Source organism: Polypterus senegalus, chromosome 13 (genome assembly GCF_016835505.1).
Source record: "Polypterus senegalus isolate Bchr_013 chromosome 13, ASM1683550v1, whole genome shotgun sequence".
Classification (NCBI taxonomy): Eukaryota; Metazoa; Chordata; class Cladistia; order Polypteriformes; family Polypteridae; genus Polypterus; species Polypterus senegalus.
The window spans coordinates 107167349-107188667 of record NC_053166.1 but is presented as its reverse complement, the minus strand read 5'-3'; the positions used below and the strand labels follow the sequence as shown (position 1 = coordinate 107188667).

The following is a 21319-nucleotide window of genomic DNA, read 5'->3' as shown; positions in this document are numbered from 1 at the left end:
GTAATATGACGAAGCTCACTCTTGAGAATGCAACGTATAGTTGTCCAGGAGAAAAGCAATCTTGCCTGAAATCAATGGCAAACTTTTTGTAGCGTCTGTCCCTGAGACTTCTTACTTCTCATCGCGAAGCAGAGCCTTACTGGAAATTGGAGGCATCTGAATTGAAATGGGAGATCAGAGGGTATAACGGACATGCGAGGAATAAATTGAGTATGGAGAAACTCTAGAGACAGCGTGTGTATTAACTTGTGGATTTTTCTGTGAGTATTTGGTGACAGCGTGACGAAGTTGCCTACGCAAGACCGCGTTAGCCGTGGAGCTTAGCTCGGAGCATATTCTTTTCCTACCGTGTCAATTGTGTAATGCATTTTTTGAACAGGTTTGATGCATGGAAGTGATCACTCGTACTGCGTTTAGTTAGTTCACGTGAGCTGCTCTCTTGTGTGATATTGCGATGTCCACGGCTTCATTTAATGTTAGCTAAGAACCGGCACTTAAAAGTTTCTCACTACAGCAATTTTAACTTCGTTACAAAGTGATCCAAAGTCTCGTTTATACCTCATGTCTTCTCATTAAACTTGTATCTCGCCAATAAAGTATTCGACGAAGGCATGACAAACGGCAGCGGGAGCGTGCCCATAAACTTCATTTAAACTTACGGTTTACACCGTGCTTTGTTTCCGCAGTAGCTGCACTTATGAATAAGCTTGTATGCATTTTTGTTCAGCGCTCTTTGGGAGCTCTTCCTTCTTTTCTACGTACTGTGTTCACAGTCAGTTGACGTCATTACGTGGGAGGTGTGATGATGTGAGATGCAGCTCCGCCCCCCACGGCCATCGAGCTAAAGTCCACTACAGTATATGGAGAAAAATAGGTTCCAGTTATGACCATTACATAAGTAAGCTGTAAGGAATGAGCCTGCCAAATTTCAGCCTTCTACCTACACTGGAAGTTGGAGAATTAGTGATGAGTCAGTCAGTGAGGGCTTTGCCTTTTACTAGTATAGATACAGTGGAACCTCGGGTCACAAACATCTCGGAACATGTACAAATTGGGTTACGACCAAAAAGTTTGCTAAACTTTTGCATCTGTTCACGACCACACACGCGGGTGACAAACAAGCCAGTTTCCCTTCCGGTTTGTACACGCCAGTGATTTACGCACATGTTCTCCTCTCCACCCAGTTCCTCCTCACTGCCTTCATGCCAGAACTCGACTCATGCAAGGTTAGTTTTCTTGGTTGTTTATGGTTAGTTTTTGTATAAATTAAGGATTTTTCGAATGTTCATTTTTTTTCCCCTGTGCTTAAAACTCATAAAAAAAAAACTGTTTACAGTGAGCGGTTCATAAGGCTGTAGTGTGAACTCTTGCAATGTTAGTTTTCTCTGTTCAAGGTTTTCTCAGTGTTATTCAATGTTTTTACATTTTGTTTAATATTACACTGTGCATTCTATGGTATAATTAACTATTTTTGTGCTTAAAAATCTTTAAAAAAGTATATATTTACATACAGTTCATATGGTCCAGAACCATACATTTACATACAATCCTATAGGGGAAAATTACTTCGGGTCACAAACAAATCAGGTTGCGACCACAGTTTTGGAATGAATTACAGTCGCGAGGTTTCACTGTATTACTCATTGTTACAAAACCATTTAATAATCAAAAATGTAATAACTGACTCTTAAATAAAAATGTGAAATGCTCCAACTTTCATATCAGTTAACTTAGTACTTAAATGCCTGCATGTTATGCCATGCATACACTGACAAAATTGTTCTTTATAGCTTTTGTTTTTGCCAAGGTATTTTTACAGTCCTGTAAAGTACTTTATTAACATTACTTCACGATAATGCTTTACTATAAGTCAAACAGGAAAACTACAAACTAATTCAAAATAGTAAATTACATTTTGACTATAAAACAGAAAAGGTAAAACAAATTTCAATAGCAGAAAAAGATTTCCCATATTAATAATTTAATTGCACGGATTAATTTTACTGAAATTACAGGTAACCCATAAACTTCCACTGGCATACTCAACAAGATTTGATTTGAAAGACATTACCGAAAAACAGTTTTAAGACTACAATAAGAACAGCAAATAACTCACATCAGCCTGCTTCTGTTTCAGTTCTGTAAGAAGGGTTTGGAGGTTCTCTTCAGCAACATCAAAAGGGGTCTGACCCTGAAACATACAACAGAATTAGATTAAATTAACTTGGTACTCTAGAACCCATCTATGAATCCATGAATTCATCACTTTCCCTTTCTTATTGTAGTCAAAAAATCTTGTGTGAAGGGTGAAAGAAAAAAAAAAAAAAAACATATTTCGATCTTGATAAAGAACAAACTGATTTTTCATTACTTAGTATGGCATTTATTTCAAATCTTGTATCCTGCATAAATCCTGATTCTACTAGGACATATTCAGCTATCACAACTGTGAACTGGATTTAGTGCATTAAATGCATAGATGAACTACAATGATAAATTGTTAATTTTTAATGATTGGTAAAATATTTAATGTTTACTTTCCATAGCATCTTCAAAGTGGTCACATTACAAATCAAAAAGACTGCAGTATTTAAAAAAAAGATACTGTCCATTAATCAACAAGCTTTCATATTCCTTCATCAAAAAATGTTAATTTGTTTCAAACCTAGTTTTGTAAAACTTGACTTGCTTGAATGGAATGTTTTTTGATTTTAATAAATTCAATAAAAATGTAAAAAAAAAAAAGTTTTAGGCTAAGCTGCAAGCCACGAATGCTCCGCTGTCTTCACCACTTCATCAGGCGTGAATCTTCGTCCTTGTAGGGCTTCTTTTGAAATCCAAGTCTGTCGAGGATTATTACATAGGCAGAGCTACGGCTGATTTGCAAATGACTTGCTACATCATCTACTGTCAAAAGAATCATTTCACATGCACGCTCAATGTTGTCATGAATGTGTAAACTTCCCAAAACATTCTTCTGCTTAAAACAATATTCCCTGTATGCTTATGATGCAAAACCTCTTGTGCAGTGCCCTACAGTTTAAACTTTTAGCTACATTTTTTAACACATTTTAAATTAATAGGTAGCTGCCAGTTTAAGCAGCATAAAGCATTTTTTGCAGACTTGTACATCCATAATCCATAAAGAAAAGCTCCAATACTAAAATCAAAGTAATTAACAAGTTGGCTTGGGTAATTCTGTGTGATACATGTAATCTGTACTTTAATAGATTATAAAGAACAGACTAAATAACTCACGCTATAAGTCAGCATTTTTAATTTATCTTTGTTTAAGAGTTAATACAACTGACTAAAACTAACATTACTCAAATAAATATCTTTAAACACACGGCCAACTTACATTAAGTCCTCAAACTGATGCATTTAGATAATCAAGCCTTACTTTGGATAAGTTTTTTAATTACATTCTACTACTACAATTAACAGACATCACTAAAATCTTTCTCAGCAAGTAGGACTTCAACAAATGTTCCAGTTTTTTGCATTTTCCATTTTGATTTAATTTAGATCCCGGAATACAGGCCGACCCGGTATATTAGCCGAACCCCTTCTCTACCTACTAAATTACGTGTATTTGCTGATGACCGGTATTTAAGCCGACCCCCTTCTCCAAGCAAAATTTTCTAAAATTTCCTTAAAAGTGTCTCTTCGGGTATATTTATAATGTTTATCGGCGAGAATTTGAGACTGCCGCATTTTTGATATATAATATAATGTGCATAATTTACCAAAACACCAATAATTTTTCTAATGTACTAACCAAAAAGTTATAAAAAGTGCCTAGCCTACTTCGATTAAGCTAGGAGCATGGCGCCACGCATGGTCGCAGCGCTCAGGGCTCTCCTTTTCAGTGCACTTTTTGTTGTTTTGTACTTTTTTTGTCCTTGTTTGTGCACGATCAGTTCGGCGAACATCCGCTACACCATTCAGAACCTTATAGACATCGGTGTCCAGAGCCAGACATCTGTTTCGTTTGTTTTTCATCACACGCACATCATCCCAGACAACATAGCGAGACCAGTGGGCTCTCCGTGGATTGTTGTCGGGTCTAGGAGACGACACAGACGGAGGAGGGAAAGAAAGCAGAAGCGGGGCCGCAGATCCGGCGTTATGCTAAAGCTAAAAAACAACCATACAAGCCCTATACAGAACTTTTTTCTGCACTGAAGGAGCTGCTTTTAATCTCATTGTAGATGCGTATAGTGACAATAAAAGGAATTCTATTCTAGAAACAATTTCATACTGTACTCACCATTTAATTTGACATCTTTGGGCTGCAGGAAGGGAAGAGATATTTCCATACAATGTCCATTTTCGTTTCGATTGCGATCGCTTTCTTTAACCTTCTCTTCCTTCCTTAGCAATTATGTGTCTTGCTTGCATGGTCTTAATGAATTATATATATACATATATATATATAGGTAAATCACTGCAATGACGGAAATTACATTCACAAACACATGTATCTGGGCTCCGACTGATGCTACTAACACTCTCGGTTGTTTGTTTACAATCGCTAGCGATACACGGACCGCATCCGTTTAAGTACGCATTTTGGTCGTAAATCAAAACAAAAAATTTCATTTTAAACTTCCCGATAATTTATTATAAATTTTATTAATAAAATCAACAACTAAAACACTTTTTTGAATAAATTATTTAATTTAAAGTACCGGCATGCAAAGTTACTTCTTCATCTGAAAGATGGCTCTGTGGTTTCGTCATTATTTACTTCTGTATTCATCGGCAAAACCGGCATTGCACTGGAAATATTGAATCTGAAACGATACTCGTTGTATAAACCGACCCCCAAACTCCAAGCCAAAAATCTAGGACGAAATTCTCCGCTTATATAACGGATCTACGGTATTATTTTTCAACTCTCCTTCCACATTTGCAAAGAAAGCCTACAGCTCATTCTCACATTTATGCATATTGTTGGGTCTGCCTGTCTATGGAAGCATTGCGAGTGAGCCACCTCTGTGCAATTTACATGCAGCTTGCTCAATTCACAATGTGCCACCTCACGTGTTCTCCTTTCCCCACATCCACACCAAATTGATGCAAGCAGGGATATACTTTGATTTCCTTATGTGCAAAAACTTTGCAATACAATTTCAGGAGAGTTGATAAACTTTTTTTTTAGCACCAATAGTTTTCTGACTACTACACATTATTTTTTTTAATTGCATATACTGAAAAATACAAGTGATCATAACTTATTTTTGGTGATTATTATACAGTTGTCTGGAGGAGAATGACACAATTCATATTCATATAGCAACATACAATACTTGCAAATGAATGCATGTGATTCAGCACATGTGCCAGAATTTCAGTATAGCTATACTCAAAGTATAATTTTTTATAAAAAAAGTAAAGGCACATCCTTTTTGGTCAACTACCACGTTCCACTGGTCCTTCCATTTTCATCAAGAAAACCCACTGTTTATTTCTCGTCAGTTGACTTCCTGATGTGCTGAACTGCTGTAAAAATTATATATGAAAATTTCTGCCACTTGACAAATTTCTATGATTGTATTGCACACTACTACTGTGTATTCTATATTACACTAATCCCAGCCCATCTCGATACATCCAATACTGCTTACTAATATATTATTAATGTTTACATACATGATTATATAGAGCAGGGTGTAACAAGTTTCAATTTGTATTTTTCTCGTAACTTGATTGTTTCTTAATTACTGTGGAATTACCACTTGGTAACTGTGAGTAGAAAAGTTTGCAATGATAATATACACGCAGACAACTGTCAATAAAAACAGTGGATTCAAGAAGACAAGGTGTATCATGGAATAGATGAATCTAATTAGCAACACAAGCCCCCCACCTCCCCCTTCATACCGCATTGCTGAGAGCATCCATGGGACACATTCTTTCAGCAAGTAGTCGACAGGCCTCAGCCTGACCCCAGTGTGCAGCTGCATGAAGAGGTGTCCATCCATCCCTGTCCTGATCACCTACATCAAAACCGCACTGTAAAAGAAGCCTGAGGGAAAAAAGAGAGACACACAAAAGTTAGGTTAGGCAATCTACACTTCAAGTTCTTCAGTGGTGTTCTAGCTCATTTTCTATATGACTAGATACCCTATGTAAAAGAAGCAAGAGATTCATGCAATGACATGATTACCATCCAGCAAAGCACTCACCTCATGACATCTAAATAACCTTTGGCGGCTGCAACATGAAGTGGACCAGCTCCAGTCTTAGGATGCCTAATATTGGAAGGTATAAATCCTCTGCATAACCACTGTTGGGCATCCTGGAACATCTGCTCTTCTTCTAATCGCTTGACTGCAGCAACATCAACCTCTGGAATAAAATGTAAAAAGGGATGCAAGAGTGGACATGTCATTTTTAAAAAATAAAAAATAAAATCAAATATAATCAAACCCCTCCAACCCTCTCCAAAGTCGTACCTGTCCATTTATTAAAAAAAAAAAAAAATCACGAAAGTACAAATTACATATTACTAGAGTTGTTTATGGTCATACAGAGTATTTATCCATAGTGGTGTTATGCCATTCACCTAGCTTGGTTTCTAGAGATACTGGCAATGCTCATTCAGACAAATGGATTTTGTGCAATGTTTAAAGTAAGAAAGGTTAAAATTGATAAATGGGCTTAAAGATTAAACTAATAGCAGATCTTCAATGCACTGGTGAACAAACTAACGGCAGATCATCTTTAACTAGTGTGATGAGTAATCTGAAGGGTTTATCAAGGAAAAAGGCAGCACATTGAGGGGACAGGGCTCAGAAAAATCTAGAGACGAAGACAAAATGTGTTCTAATACTGGTGCCTTACTCAATCTTTCCATTGAATGGATAATGGCTACCGTCAAGGCTCACTTTGTCTTGTGTGTGTTTGAGTAGCCCCTCAAGGAAAATGTATGGGTGAAAATCAGGCACTAATAACAGAGTAAGAACAAAAAACAACCTGATAGGAATCTGGAAGTATGAATCCCAAGAATTATAAAGGGTGGGAGACCCAGCAGATGTCTAAGACGCCTGATACTTCTAAATGGAAAAAGAAGACTTGGAGGAAGCACAGAAGGTGTGAATGGTTCAATGTTGACAGAAGGTAGCACATGATGTTAGGCTGAAAAAGAGAGACAACATCACGCAGTTCCTTTGAAAAGTTGGGACAGGCAAGACACTTGATGTTTCACTCCACCTCAGTAGGGTACAGCTCATAATACCGAAGTTCAGATGATCAAACTCTCTTGGTCTTTAAAGAAAGGCAAACTATGTAACCTTTAAAGGAGTGTAGTGTTGTCAGGACCAACCAGGGAACATTTTGGTGTGAAGGCCTTGAGACTTTCATACCTGTCCCAATCCTAAGAATAATTGCAGGTCTGGCTAAATGCAACCCTAGTTTAAAGCGGCCTCTAACCAAATTCCAATGAGAGCAGAGTAAAAAATGCACTGGGACGAACACTTGGTTAGAGAAGGGAAGAAAAGCCAGGCTTGATAGAGAGAAGGCACAGAAGTGATTTTTCACTAATCTGAGGTGGTTAAGTAGACAACATCTCTACTAGGCAGTGACGTGGACCTACATAATTACGCTCAGATAAACTACATAGCTTTGTAATATTCCTTTTGTAATAAACCCAGTATTTATCAATTGCCTTCTTATTTATTGAATTGCTTAATTCTGTATATTCTAGTATATCTTGGTAATGTTCTGGATAGCACCACCTCTTGTTCACTGGGTACATAATCAAAACTGAACACAAATGGGGAATAATAAATAACTGCATGTGACCTACATTTTGCTTATTCAAGGATCACAAATATACTTCAGGTGGGCAGAAAATATGTAGTCTGAATTGCCTTTTAGCTCAAAAACCCAGAAATTCATAAAAAAAAGATGATCACAGTGATGCACAGTGCACATGGTGGTGAACAATCATAGCAAGAGATTGTAACAGCTGAAAGTCATGCACATTTTGACATCATATACCACACCTGACAGACAGCAAGTTCAGCTTCATATAGTATGAGAAAATAAAAACAATCTTTTAGGTAAAACCGATTTAAAATATCTCATTGAGTCAAATACCAGAAAAAAAAGAAGTTTAGTACATCCCACTGCATTAAAATTTAAGTTTTAAATTTAGTGCTTAAAAAAGGCTGTTACCACCAAAAACAGGAAAAGCTAGGTCAATAGCTTGGTTGCACCAGTTTTGCTACACATTGCAGATATTTTGGAGGTTTCATTACCACTTTAATTATTCAATTTACATTTGGAATTTAAGCAGTCTATAATTTTCTGTAAAACTTGAGTATCAAGTAACAAATGCATGCATCTGTGATCCTTGCATAAGGCAGTATCAAAAGACACCTTTGACAAAAAACTGAGACTTAGTTATAGACAAAAACTGGCAATAAGGAAAAGATATGGCTATTGAGAGACAATACAATAAAGTGGCAAATAAACCATAAACAAATCAAAGGTTACCACATTTTCTAATCAGAATAATTAATAGTTTACATTTAGCTGTCATTCAGATTGAGGCCGGAACAGTAACAATGCTGATAAAGTTTGCCTAGTGGCTGGAGTTTTTACTTCATACATGATGCACTTACCTTAAACCACCAGCTCCAAATGTTATTTCCTGTGTATGACAATCACCTCCTGGCATTAAGTAGCTTCATTTCACCCTTTTGTAACATTTGGTATTTAGCAACAAACTCCCATAGTGTAATATCATTAGGGATTCTACTCTGCTCAAAGAGGCAATTTCATTTCCTGGTTTTCAAAGCAGTAACCTGCTTTTAATGATTTGAATTCAGTATGTAGTTTTAAAATCTGTTTTATATGTTGTGTTCTGCAGCACAGAAAAAAAAAATAATTTTATGGACACAGCTCTGTCTATGTTCATTATTTAAAAAAAAAAAAAATATTATATATATATATATATATATATATATATATATATATATATATCTTAGTGATTATTTTCAGAAGGCAGTATCAGAATTATTTTTTAGTCCTGGCCCCTTGGTATTCTAGCTCTAACACCAGTACCAAACACCACAGTTTATGAGAACTGATCTTTATGAAAAACACAGTCATTTAATGAATGACAACATATGCAAAAGTTTTAAATGAAATCAAACTAAAATGAATTACAATATTACTGTGTATTTTACAAACTCTAAAACACTCTGGATTATTTTTTCATAGTAAGTAGTCAGAGAAAAATATTTTTTGATATAAGAGGCAAACACTCGGATAGTAGATCCTGAAACACATTCTTTAAATATAAAAAAGAATAAAATGTATGAATGTGTGATGATACAGAATTGGCAGAAGTGTCACAGAAGATGGAAAACGCCACTCAACAGCACAACACCTTTGGCCAAAAGACAGGATGTATGACTGGATTTATACCAGGATGAAGAGGAGCCACAGATGACTTGATCTGTGAATTATTTAAGACTTTGCTGATTCCATTTGATAGTCTTGTGCAGTATTGGACAATAAGAAATGTTTACCTTATTTTAGAATTGTTTAATGACCCATCTGCATAAGCCAGCAAGGCTTAGACATTTGTCATACAAACTCTTATTTGTATCACTTTGTGCCAATTTATTCCAAGACACTGCTGTTTGTTTGTGTATATGTAAATATTATGGACGAATGGCAAAAACCGGCCTTCGCTGCTTGATTAATTGTATTTTTAATGCTGTTAAGTGTGCTACAGTGGGATGCAAAAGTTTGGGCAACCTTGTTAATAGTCATTATTTTCCTGTATAAATCGTTGGTTGTTACGATAAAAAATGTCAGTTAAATATATCATATAGGAGACACACACAGTGATATTTGAGAAATGAAATTAAGTTTATTGGATTTACAGAAAGTGTGCAATAATTGTTCAAACAAAATCAGGCAGGTGCATACATTTGGGCACCACAAAAAAGGAATGAAATCAATATTTAGTAGATCCGCCTTTTGCAGAAATTACAGCCTCTAAACCAGGGCTATTCAATTACAAATTCAGTTGGGCCAGATTGTCAAACCAAGAAGGTTAGCTGGGCCAGTCATTTTAGCGGCAAAGCAGCTCGTAATGACAATTTTTAAAACCAACAAAAACGAATTTATTGAAAAACATAAGGTTTATTCGTTGTTTCTCTTTTAACTTTGGTCAGTTTGCAGAGCAAAAGGTGCATACAAAAAGAGCTGAATTAACAGAATCTGAGGTAGCCCCTATTTTTCCACTTACAAAAGAAAAAAAACTGACCTAGGCTACATATCTGACCTATCTGATCACAAAGTGCATAAAACAAAATAGTGCACAGTATTCACAACTATAACAACACTGAGGGAACATATTTTAAATCACCATGTGTGATTAGACATGCCTCTGTTACGCATCCCACATTATATTGATGTATTGTAGGCTACAGTTACCCTGCTGACTTAGTGGGAGAAGTGACATTTTTTGTTTTGAACGAGAGCAGTGACTTTAGGCTCGTAAGTTGTCAATGTAATTCGAAAGGCATTGGTGGAGAGTATGGTCAGTCAGGGAGCAACGAGAGTTGCTTTTTATGGAGTTCATGTGTGAAAAACTTGACTCGCATGTATATGTTGATCCAAACATACTGAGCATGACGATCACTACTTTCTTAATGTTAGGGAACTGACGTGCGTTGACATCAGTCCAAAACATTGCAGGCCCGTTAGTGGAAAGCTCCAGTGCCATGGTTACAGATGACTGCATGTCAACAAGTTCGAGTGTGAATTTCCCCTCGTCAATGGAAGGGACCAGTTTCTTAGCTCTGGCGGATAAGTCCCCTTCTATTGCAACAGTGAACGGGTCTCTGACAAAAACGGCCAACTCTGTGGGCAGATCAAGTCCATCCAATCGACCAGCAAAGTTATTTTTCAACATCGCAATGAAATCTGTCATCACATCTGTGATTTGTGCGGGGGATGAGATGCATTTGCTTAGTGTCGGAAAATGCAGCATTCGGCCTGTGCTCAAATCATTTGCGAAAAGGTCCAGTTTAACTTGGAATGCGCGTCGATGACAGTTTTGTCTCTGCCTTGTAGTCCCAAATTGAGATCGTTCAGGTGTTTGAATATGTCGCTCAGAAAGCAGGCATCGGCCATGAAGTTGTCGTCCAGTATGCGACTCAAGTGCGTTTCTGCCTTTTTTTGCTTGGTGCCGCAGAGGAAAGTTATGATCTCTTCTCTGAGACCGCAGAAACGCTCCAGTGCTTTGCCTTTGGACAGCCACGCTCCGTCATTATGCAAAGAAGGTCGTGGTGCTCAGCAGACATTTCTGACAGCAGCATGCGGAATAAGCGGTGTTGGAGGCTTGATGTGGGCGAATAAAATTAATTATAGCCATAACGCTGTCCATTGTCGTTTTGGCCCGCTTAGTTTTCGCACAACACCGCCTGAAGCACAATGCAGTGTAAGGAAATTAACTGAGGTGCAACAGCGGACCAACGTGCTGCCAAACCATTCACTTTCCCTGTCATGGACAGAGCCCCATCTGTCACAAGCATGCATACATGCTTCATATCCAGACCACTGTCTTTAAAAAAGGCGGAAATTTTCCCAAAGACTATATCGCCAGTTGTGTGTCCTTCTAACGGCAGTAGGCCGAGCAGCTCCTCTCAGAAACATTTGCCATCAAAAAAACGGACATATATGCACAACTGAGCAGTATCAGTTTTGTCTGTGGACTCATCTACTGCTATATACATAGTATCAGCTTTCATCAGGTCTCCTAACAGCGTTTCATACACATCTGCAGCAAGAATTTCAACCCTACGAATGTTTGAAGTATCTGACAGGGGAATGCGTTTTTATAGCAGATACCACGCTCATTTTAATTTTATCGTCATTTATCACCTCATCCACGACAGCCAGCATACAGTCCTTCACGGTTTCAGAGTCTGTGAATGGCTTTTTCTTTTTTGCCAGTATACAGGAAACACGAAGGGATGCTGCAGTAGCTCTCTCTTGGGCTGTGAATGACCGCACCATGGTAGTACTGCTCCGGTTGTAAGATGCAATCAAACTCTGCACTTTTGCAGCCCTCTCTTGAGATCCCTCTGGAAAATTGGTGCGAAAAGTGTGGTGTTTCTCAACATGATGCCTCCACATTGTAATCTTTAAATACTCCAACGCACTCATTACAAATTAAACACATCGGTTTGGCGTTTGGATGTGGCGGTAAAATAAACAAGTATTTGTCAGTCCAGGCAGGGTTAAACTTACGGTTTTCATTGGCAATTTTACATTTCAGTGTTGAGAAAGACATATTGATAGTAATCTAAGCTACTACCGGCACGCTCTGCATTGTTTGCGTGTTGCAGGCTATGTAATTTACGTAAGAATGCGCGTTTTTGGCGGGACCATAGACATAATACTTTATATTAATATACTATATATTTATATTAATATAATATATATATTTATATTAAATTATATTAAATAACAATTTATGAATAATATATATTAATTTATTATCTATGGGCGGAACCACGGGCTGGGCCACTCGGAGGTTGATTCTGGGCCGCATGTGGCCCGCGGTCCGCCGATTGAATGGCCCTGCTCTAAACGCTTCCTGTAGGTTCCAATGAGAATTTGGATTGTGGTTAAAGGTATTTTGGACCATTCCGCTTTACAAAACATCTCTAGTTCATTCAGGTTTGATGGCTTCCGAGCATGGACAGCTCTCTCTTTAACTCACACCACAGATTTTCAATTATATTCAGGTCTGGGGACTGATATGGCCATTCCAGAACGTTGTACTTGTTCCTCTGCATGAATGCCTTAGTGGATTTTGAGCACTGTTTCGGGTCATTGTCTTGTTGAAAGAACCAGCCCCGGCGCAGCTTCAGCTTTGTCACTGATTCCTGGACATTGGTCTCCAGAATCTGCTGATACTGAGTGGAATCTATGCATCCCTCAACTTTGACAAGATTCCCAGTCCCTGCACTGGCCACACAGCCCCACAGCATGATGGAACCACCACCATATTTTACTGTAGGTAGCAGGTGTTTTTCTTGGAATGCTGTGTTCTTTTTCCTCCATGCATAAGCGCCCTTGTTATGCCCAAATAACTCAATTTTAGTTTCATCAGTCCACAGCACCTTATTCCAAAATGAAGCTGGCTTGTCCAAATGTGCTTGAGCATACCTCACGCAGCTCTGTTTGTGCTGTGGGCGGAGAAAAGGCTTCCTCTGCATCACTCTCGCATACAGCATCTCCTTGTGTAAAGAGCGCAGAATGGTTAACGATGCACAGTGACTCCATCTGCTGCAAGATGATGTTGTAGGTCTTTGGTGCTGGTCTGTGGGTTGACTCTGATTGTTCTCACCATTCGTCGCTACTGTCTATCCGAAATCTTTCTTGGTCTGCCATTTCGAGCCTTATCTTGAACTGAGCCTGTGGTCTTCCATTTCCTCAATATGTTCCTAACTGTGGAAACAGACAGCTTAAATCTCTGGGACAGCCTTCTGTATCCTTCCCCTAAACCATGATGGTGAACAATCTTTGTCTTCAGGTCATTTGAGAGTTGTTTTGTGACCCCCATGTTGCTACTCTTCAGAGAAAATTAAAGGAGGAGGGAAACTTACAATTGACCCCCTTAAATGCTCTTTCTCATTATAGGATTCACCTGTGTATGTAGGTCAGGGGTCACTGAGCTTACCAAGCCAATTTGAGTTCCAATAATTAGTTCTAAAAGTTTTGGAATCAATAAAATGACAACTGTGCCCAAATTTATGCACCTGCCTGATTTTGTTTGAACAATTATTGCACACTTTCTGTAAATCCAATAAACATCATTTCAATTCTCAAATATCACTGTGTGTGTCACCTATATGACATATTTAACTGACATTTGCTATCGTAACAACCAACGATTTATACAGGAAAATAAGGACTATTAACAAGGTTTCCCAAACGTTTGCATCCCACTGTATATAAATAAGTCTTAAAGGTAATTGAGAAGTCCACATTAGGGCTGAGCTGATGGTTGATATCACCATCCATCGTCCAATGGCTGGACACTGTTAATGTAAAAAACAATGTTGAATGGCTCTAAACATTTTCAGAAATTTCCTCAAAGTGCCAAACATCTGCCAACACTTTTCTTCTATTATTTTAAAAATCTTGCATGGCTCACAATAAAGCTGTGGGAAACTCATATTCACAGAAGGCGGCACAAGAGATTCCTGTGCTTAGCTTGATTAGCAAGAGAGCTTTGTAGTTGAGGGAAGGCAGCCTGATCCACACACATACAAAGTATTTTATTTCATTCCACTTCAACTATATTACCCTGACCGGAAGGAATAAGGACTTGTGGACTGTTGGGAAGGAACACCTCCGGGTCAGGGAATATATAAGGACTGTGGGAGCTCCCAGGCGAGGAGCTGAGTTGGGAGAGGCAGGGTGGCCTAAAGCGTCAGGAGTGGAGGATTGTTTCATTGTTGTGGAGAATTGTGGAGAGGGCGTGCTTTGTGCACAATTATTATTATAATAAATAATTATTGGACTTTATTATCTGGTGTCTGGCGTGGTGTCTGAGGGGTACAAGGGTGCGAGCAAGCATCTTATTCTATCACTGATTAGGCGTAGCTTCGGCAGGATTCTCTGGCCGTCCAGTTTGTAGAGGACCTGTATTTAAAAATTTTATTGTGTGGACAGAATACCCCGGAAGACGAAGCGTCCACGACCACATAGGAAAAATGCCAGAAACCTCACCTTTATCAAGTCCGTCATGGGAAGAAGACAAAGCAGGAGCCAGCAACAGCGGAGGTCTAGCGTTCGACATTGCTGCAGCTCAAGGCGAGCCATGGAGCAGCTACAGAGTTTGGGAGAGATTTCCGGAGGAAGGCGTCTCCGAGGTATGTGCTGGGAATGTACTTTATAATCTTTTAATTTAACACATGATGTCCCATGTACATACCTCCCAGATGTCCATCCGAAGGCTCTGCGGGAGGCAGAAGACAAACCAGCGATGGCGGCGCTCTCGTTCAGGCAAGCAGCAACAACCCGAAGGACTTCGCGCGTACGGGTGCGGCAAGGGACCGTGACCTACGAAGGATTCAGGAAGGTGGCGTTCCATGTTCAGCTGTTGTGAGCTTCACCCAAGAAAAGAGCGGACTTGGTTTTCGAAGGGAAGGAGATGGCTGAAGCACCGCTCTCCCTACAAAGGTAAGGAGGTCGGAAATGACTGGTCGGTCTGTCGACAAATTGATGCAGACTGATTGCAGTCAGCCAAAGCGGCACCAGCTGGTCCTCCCAAGAACTCAAATCTCAGAGCTCCTTCGGGACCTGTGATACCGATGCGGGAGGCGGCCGTTGTTTATTGGCTCCCAGCGGAGGGTAAGAGCTAATGATGGCTGGACGTGCCTCGGTTGCATTGAATAAATTTTTGGGCGTGCCGCGAGCTGGAGAAGTTGCTTCAGCCCGTTGCTGCAGTTTTACAGGTGGTGCAAACAATCAGGCGATGCGTTGCAGACTTGAGAGAGGCGGCTGAAAAGCCTATGAACAAATTAAATGAGTACCTGCTTGCGATTGTCACCGAGGAGCCACCTGTCTTAATTGATTTAGCGGTAACAGGTAGGCGGTGCCGTATATAATAAGAAATAAGGGGCCAGCAAAGTGACCATGGGCCCAGCGTTTAATCCCATAGCGGGTGCCAAGTGGATCGTGCCCTACAGAGAAGGCGGTCACGATAACAGGTGGCCAGCGGAAGGGCCTAATCGATCCGGGGCAGCTACACAGTGCTGACTCCCGGGGCGAAGACAGCCTAAAGAGCGCCGCCACCCGGTAATTTATAAAAATAAAGGGGTGCAGACAGTAAAGGGTCTCTCTTCATCTAGTAGAAGACTCAGACTGTGGACAAAGCCCAGATCAAGCAGGAGATCCGAAAATAAAGCGGGGTCTCCTGACAAAAGAAAGAGCACCATTTAGAAGCAGGGGTTTCACTCCCAGCAAAACAAAGGCCCGGACTAACATTTCCTAATTGTTTTCAGTCCCGCAGGGAGATACGGAGGGCCGGAGGCAGTGCCTACGAGGTGCGAAGGTTAGGCCACATTTGGCTGATACTGTCCATGGAGAGAGGGGACAAGATATCAAACTGGAATAATATTCCCCTAGGTTCTCCAGGGACCAAGATATTCAGATTAATCAAGGCTCAACGAGAATGTCACTCTTGGAGGAAGACTTCCTCTCGGGGCAGGCAGGCTCCGAATCTTTATAAATTCCCTGGGCTGGGATACTGCTAAGATATGGCCGGCCATGTACCCGGCCAATACCCCCAGGCCGCCAGGTGGAGCCCTCCTTGCAGCATGGAGGTCCCCAGAAGACCAGCGAAGAATTATGGACCATGTAGTTTTATGCGCCCTGCTGGATGCCATGAGGGGCCACGAGGAGGCTGCAGGGAGGACGAGTTCTTCGCGCCCTATGACCCGGAGGATTAGATCATAGGAAGGCGGCCGGGCTTCGAGATGAAAAAGCATTTATTTACCCTGACCGGGAATAAGGACTTATGTGTTGGGAAGGAGCACCTCGGGTCAGGGGAATATAAAGGACTGTGGGGCTCCCAGGCGAGGGAGCTGAGTTGGGGGAGAGCAGGTGGCTAAAAGCGTCTGGGGTGGAGGATTGTTTCATTGTTATTGGAGGTGGAGAGGAAGTGCTTTGTACTGTGTGTGTAGCATCGAATTATTGGACTTTTATCTGGTGTCTGGCGTGGGGTGTCACTGAGGTACAAGAAGGTCACGAGCAAGCATCTTATTCTATCACAATATATATATATATCATATATTTTTATACTATTTATATATATATTATATATAATTTATCTATACTAATAAAAGGCAAGGCCATCACTCACTCACTCACTAACTCACTCACTCGTATAATTCTCAACTGCGTACCAGGTATTTCAGAAATTTGGCAGGCTCATGCCTTGACACCCACAAAGTTGGGCGGGTTTCATTTGAAATTCGCCTACTGTGGTCATAACTGGAAGGAATTATTTTTCTCCATTAACTGTAATGGGTTGAGCTGGAATAAAGTGGGGAGTTTACGTGTGACATCATCTGCGCTCTCACGTAATCCGACAGACTGACTATCAGCGCAGAAATTAAGTTCATAGACACCAGGCTACCGCTACGTACCCTGGGTAATCACGGGATACAGAAGTTTAATGAGAGGGCATGGGATATAAGCGAGAGTTTTGATCCTTTTGTAACTAAGTTAAGAGCTGTAGGTACGAAGGGTAATGCTTATGCAATTCAGAGACTGTGTTTGTGGGGGATTGACGGTTAAAGCGAATTAAGTCCGTCATCATCTCCCCCCCCATTCATCTCATTTGGGTCTGAGCTGAGATCTGCAGCTAGCAGCGTCTTCGAAGCAATTGATCAGACTGCCACCAAAGCCTCCACAGGAAAATCCACAAGTTAATACACAGCACTGTCTCTATAGAGTTTCTCCACACTGAATCCTCAGGCACTGCACTTACAAAAGTTTACATTGCGGCAATGCGTGTGCACGTTATTTTAAAAATCTTTTCCTTTTTAACACAGCACAAGCACAGCTGAGAAGCTTGATGCATGTGCTCCATAATGTGATTAAAAATAATGCATTTAATCACACTTTGCATTTACACAAGCAAAGGGGAGCTTTTAATCAATGCATGATTTCCTGAATACACCGATTAAAAATATGTAGAGGTTAACACAGAAGAAACAGATCACCAATTCAAGCTTTATGAATAATCGATTAAATATCAATAATTGTTTGTAAAGCCACATCCTCCTTCCATTTTATAATTTTAAGCCACTAGCCATTGGTCGGCCGACGGTAAATAAAGAAGTAGAAGAACAAAGCGAGGGTGACTTATTTAGGCAGGCATATATATGACAACAACACTCGCGACAATATCAATCAATATTCACGTTATTATTAAAATGTTTCCTTTTTTCTTTTCATTATTTCTTTAACACACTACTTCTCCACGGCTGCGGTAGGAATTTTGATATATATATATATATAGACCAATGACCTCCAAAAGGCGCTGAGACTTTTGATATCATGAGCGTGTCTGCAAAACTGCGGATCTCCTGCCCTGCAAAGTCGAGCAGCCAGCTGGCGTGCATGGCTAATGCCGGCCCTTTGAGGCGTGGCTAAACTGCCTTAAGTCAAGGCTGACTTTTAATTTTCAGCATCCCCTGAGCTATAGCCCAGACAAGTGCAAACAAGGACCTTCATACACCACGGCAAAGAAATAATATTAAAGGCGATTCGCTTTCTTTTGCACGTATCACGATTAGGATCCTCACCGGATTATGAAGACACGAGTAGAAGGTTAATGAGTACCATCACAGCCGGTCAATGGCGGATATCTCACCAATCTACACAAGACCCACGCGACTGTCCTCAAAGGCGATCATAAGCGTCAGCCCGAACACATCTCTCTATACTATATAAAAGAAAAAGGCAACTTTCCTTTCTTTACACCTTTTTTCCTTTTATCCCAAACCAAAGCCTTTTTAAGCCCACTGCAGAGGACACAAAACTAGTACCAAATGCGGTAGAGGCACATTACCGGCACGAATTTGTAGGCGTTCCATAGAAAATGTAATTTCTATACCACACGGCCGTGGAGTGTGGCATACTTTCAAAGGATCTACTACCGAGAGATGATCCATATACATTTTAGCTGCTGGTAGTTACTTACCTGTTGTATTTTACAGTCTTTAGGTATGGTTTACCCACAACCACTCAGTAGTGCTCAATGTACCTGTAGCAGCGTTAATGTTTTGTTTAATAACTTATAGATTATATTTTATTATTTCTCCCTTGCACTCAGTAGCCAAGCTATTTTACATATATAAGCTATACACAGGCGCATAATAGCGTATATGTATTATGTGATATTGTGTGTATATATATATATATATATATATATATTATATATATATATATATATATATACACACACACTACACACTCCTCTCTATAATTTGTGTGTGTGTGTATGTAACCAGCGTATATATGAATGTATATAGATATGTAGATATGAAGATGTATGTGTATATATGATGTAGATATATATATATATATATTGTGTGTATATGAAGATATATGTATGTATATATATATATATATATATATATATAACTATATATATATGTATGTATGTATGTGTGTATATGTATATGTGCTTAGCAATCCGAAGCTGTGAGAGAAGCGTAAGGTACATCAGAGTAGGTGGTACATTTTCACAGTGATGCAGCTAGGCGAAAGAAACTTTGGAGACATGCCGCCAAATACACAAAACAATTTGCTTTGACAATCATGTTATATTGTTGCTGGAAATGTTTCCTTTTCTTTTACGTTGCCTTCTTTAACTTACACTGCTTCCTCCTAAACTGGCAGGCCGAATTATTCTACCAGGGGCACCATATCTATACACTAATAAAAAGGGCAAAGCCCTCACTCACTCACTCATCACTAATTCTCCAGCTTCTGGTGAGAAGGCTGGGGGTGGCAGGCTCTGTCCCTTACAGCTTACCCACAAAGAGTTGGACAGGTTTCCATTCAATTCTAAGCCTAATGGTCATAGCTGGAGGTATTTTTGCCTCATTAACTGTAATGGAGTAGAGCTGCAAAGGCAGTAGGGGAGGAGTTTTGTGACATCATCAAGCCTCCGTAATCACATTGAACTGACTATCAGCATGATGCGTGAAACCAGGAGAGACTACAAAAGCGGCTTAAGAAAACATGCATTATATAATTGAAGCGAAACATTAAAGCGGCGAGTGGCATATACTACCATATTCATGAGTGCTGCTACCTAGGAAGAAAGCAAGGTGTAAGCCTAAGCGAAATTAATTCGCAGACAGGCTACAGCTTTGTTTCATGCACAGGAATGTAGGACCTGAGGTTTAATGAGAGGGCCGCGGGATGAGAGTTTGGTCACTTTGTAACTAAGTTAAAAATTGGCCAGGTGAAAGAGATATTAACCCATGCAATTCAAAGGAGCAGTGTTTGTGGGGGATTGAAGCAGTTAAAGCGGGTGAGGAGTCGCGTCGTAATACTCCCTCCCATTTACCTCAAGTTAATACACCGTGTCTCCTGAGTTTTCAACACACGCTGAATCCTCCAGGCACTACTTACGAGACCACATTGACAAGCGTGTTCACGCTATTTTTAAAATCTTTCGCTTTTCTTAGCTGGCTTGTACGAAGCTTGGTACATGTGCTCCTACTTGTTTGTCACGCTTTGGTACAAAGCAAGGGAGTTTTGTCAGCCATGATTTCCTGGTACACGATTACGTTGATCGAGAAGCATCCCGATTCACATTTTTACTCACCACCGCGGTTTTGAGAAGAAAGTATGAAAAATATGAGGTTAACGCAGGAAAACAGATCACCAGACAAAGCTTTATATGAATAATCGATTAGCCATCAATAAATTGTTTTTGGTAAGCCATCCTCCTTCCATTTATAATTTTTCGCCACTATGCTTCATGATTAAATGAGCGGTAAAAAAGTAAGAGCTGGCCCGGCGAGGAGTGACTTATTTGGGCGGGAATATATATATGATATACCCCTCATGACAATGTCAGTAAAATATTCGTTATTATTAATCAAACTTACTTTTCTTTTTCATTACTTCTTTAACTTTGCTATTTCTCGCTTTCCAGTAGGTGACTGCTATATATACTAATATACTGAATGACCTCAAAAAGGCTGAGACTTTTGATATCATAGACGTGTCTGCAAAACTTCTTGGTCTCACCTGCCCAGCAAAAGTCAGAGCATAGCGTTAGCTGTGCACGACCCAGAGCGCTGACTGTGCGCTGCAGATCCGTGACACTTTATTTTTCATCCTCGGGCATAGCCCAGACAAGGGTACGCAAACGCGGGACCCTTTTCTACACCCGCGGCAAAATAACCCAAAAAGGCCGATTCACACTTTCTTTTTGCGCGTATATGCGTTATCGATTTTCAGCTGATTATAACAGACACCGCATATGCAGGTAGGACTGACGAGATGCCTTCACAGCCGATTGTGGCGGGGGCGTCTCACCAGTCTACACGGGGCCGCACATGACTGTAGCCAAAAGATCATAGATCAAGCCGAACACATCTCTCTACATATACTATGAAAAGGCGCTTTCAGCATAACGCACCTTTTCCTTTAATCCCAAACCAAAGCCTTTCTCTCTTAACCGTGGGGCACAAAATAATTTTTTCTTCAATTGCGGTGAGCGCATTACCAGAGCGCA

General features: G+C 40.0%; 1 protein-coding gene across 2 annotated transcripts in view; it reads right to left on the bottom strand.

Annotated features, from left to right (window-relative positions):
• Positions 1-21319, bottom strand: part of ppp1r12c (protein phosphatase 1, regulatory subunit 12C) — a 252081-nt gene that overhangs the window by 175666 nt on the left and 55096 nt on the right. For both annotated transcript variants that reach the window (XM_039773835.1, XM_039773836.1), the window contains exons 4-6: positions 6195-6357; positions 5890-6034; positions 2117-2191 (exon numbers count right to left, since the gene is read on the bottom strand). In XM_039773835.1, coding sequence (XP_039629769.1) covers positions 2117-2191; positions 5890-6034; positions 6195-6357 — 383 coding nt within the window. The remainder of the gene's footprint in view (positions 1-2116; positions 2192-5889; positions 6035-6194; positions 6358-21319) is intronic.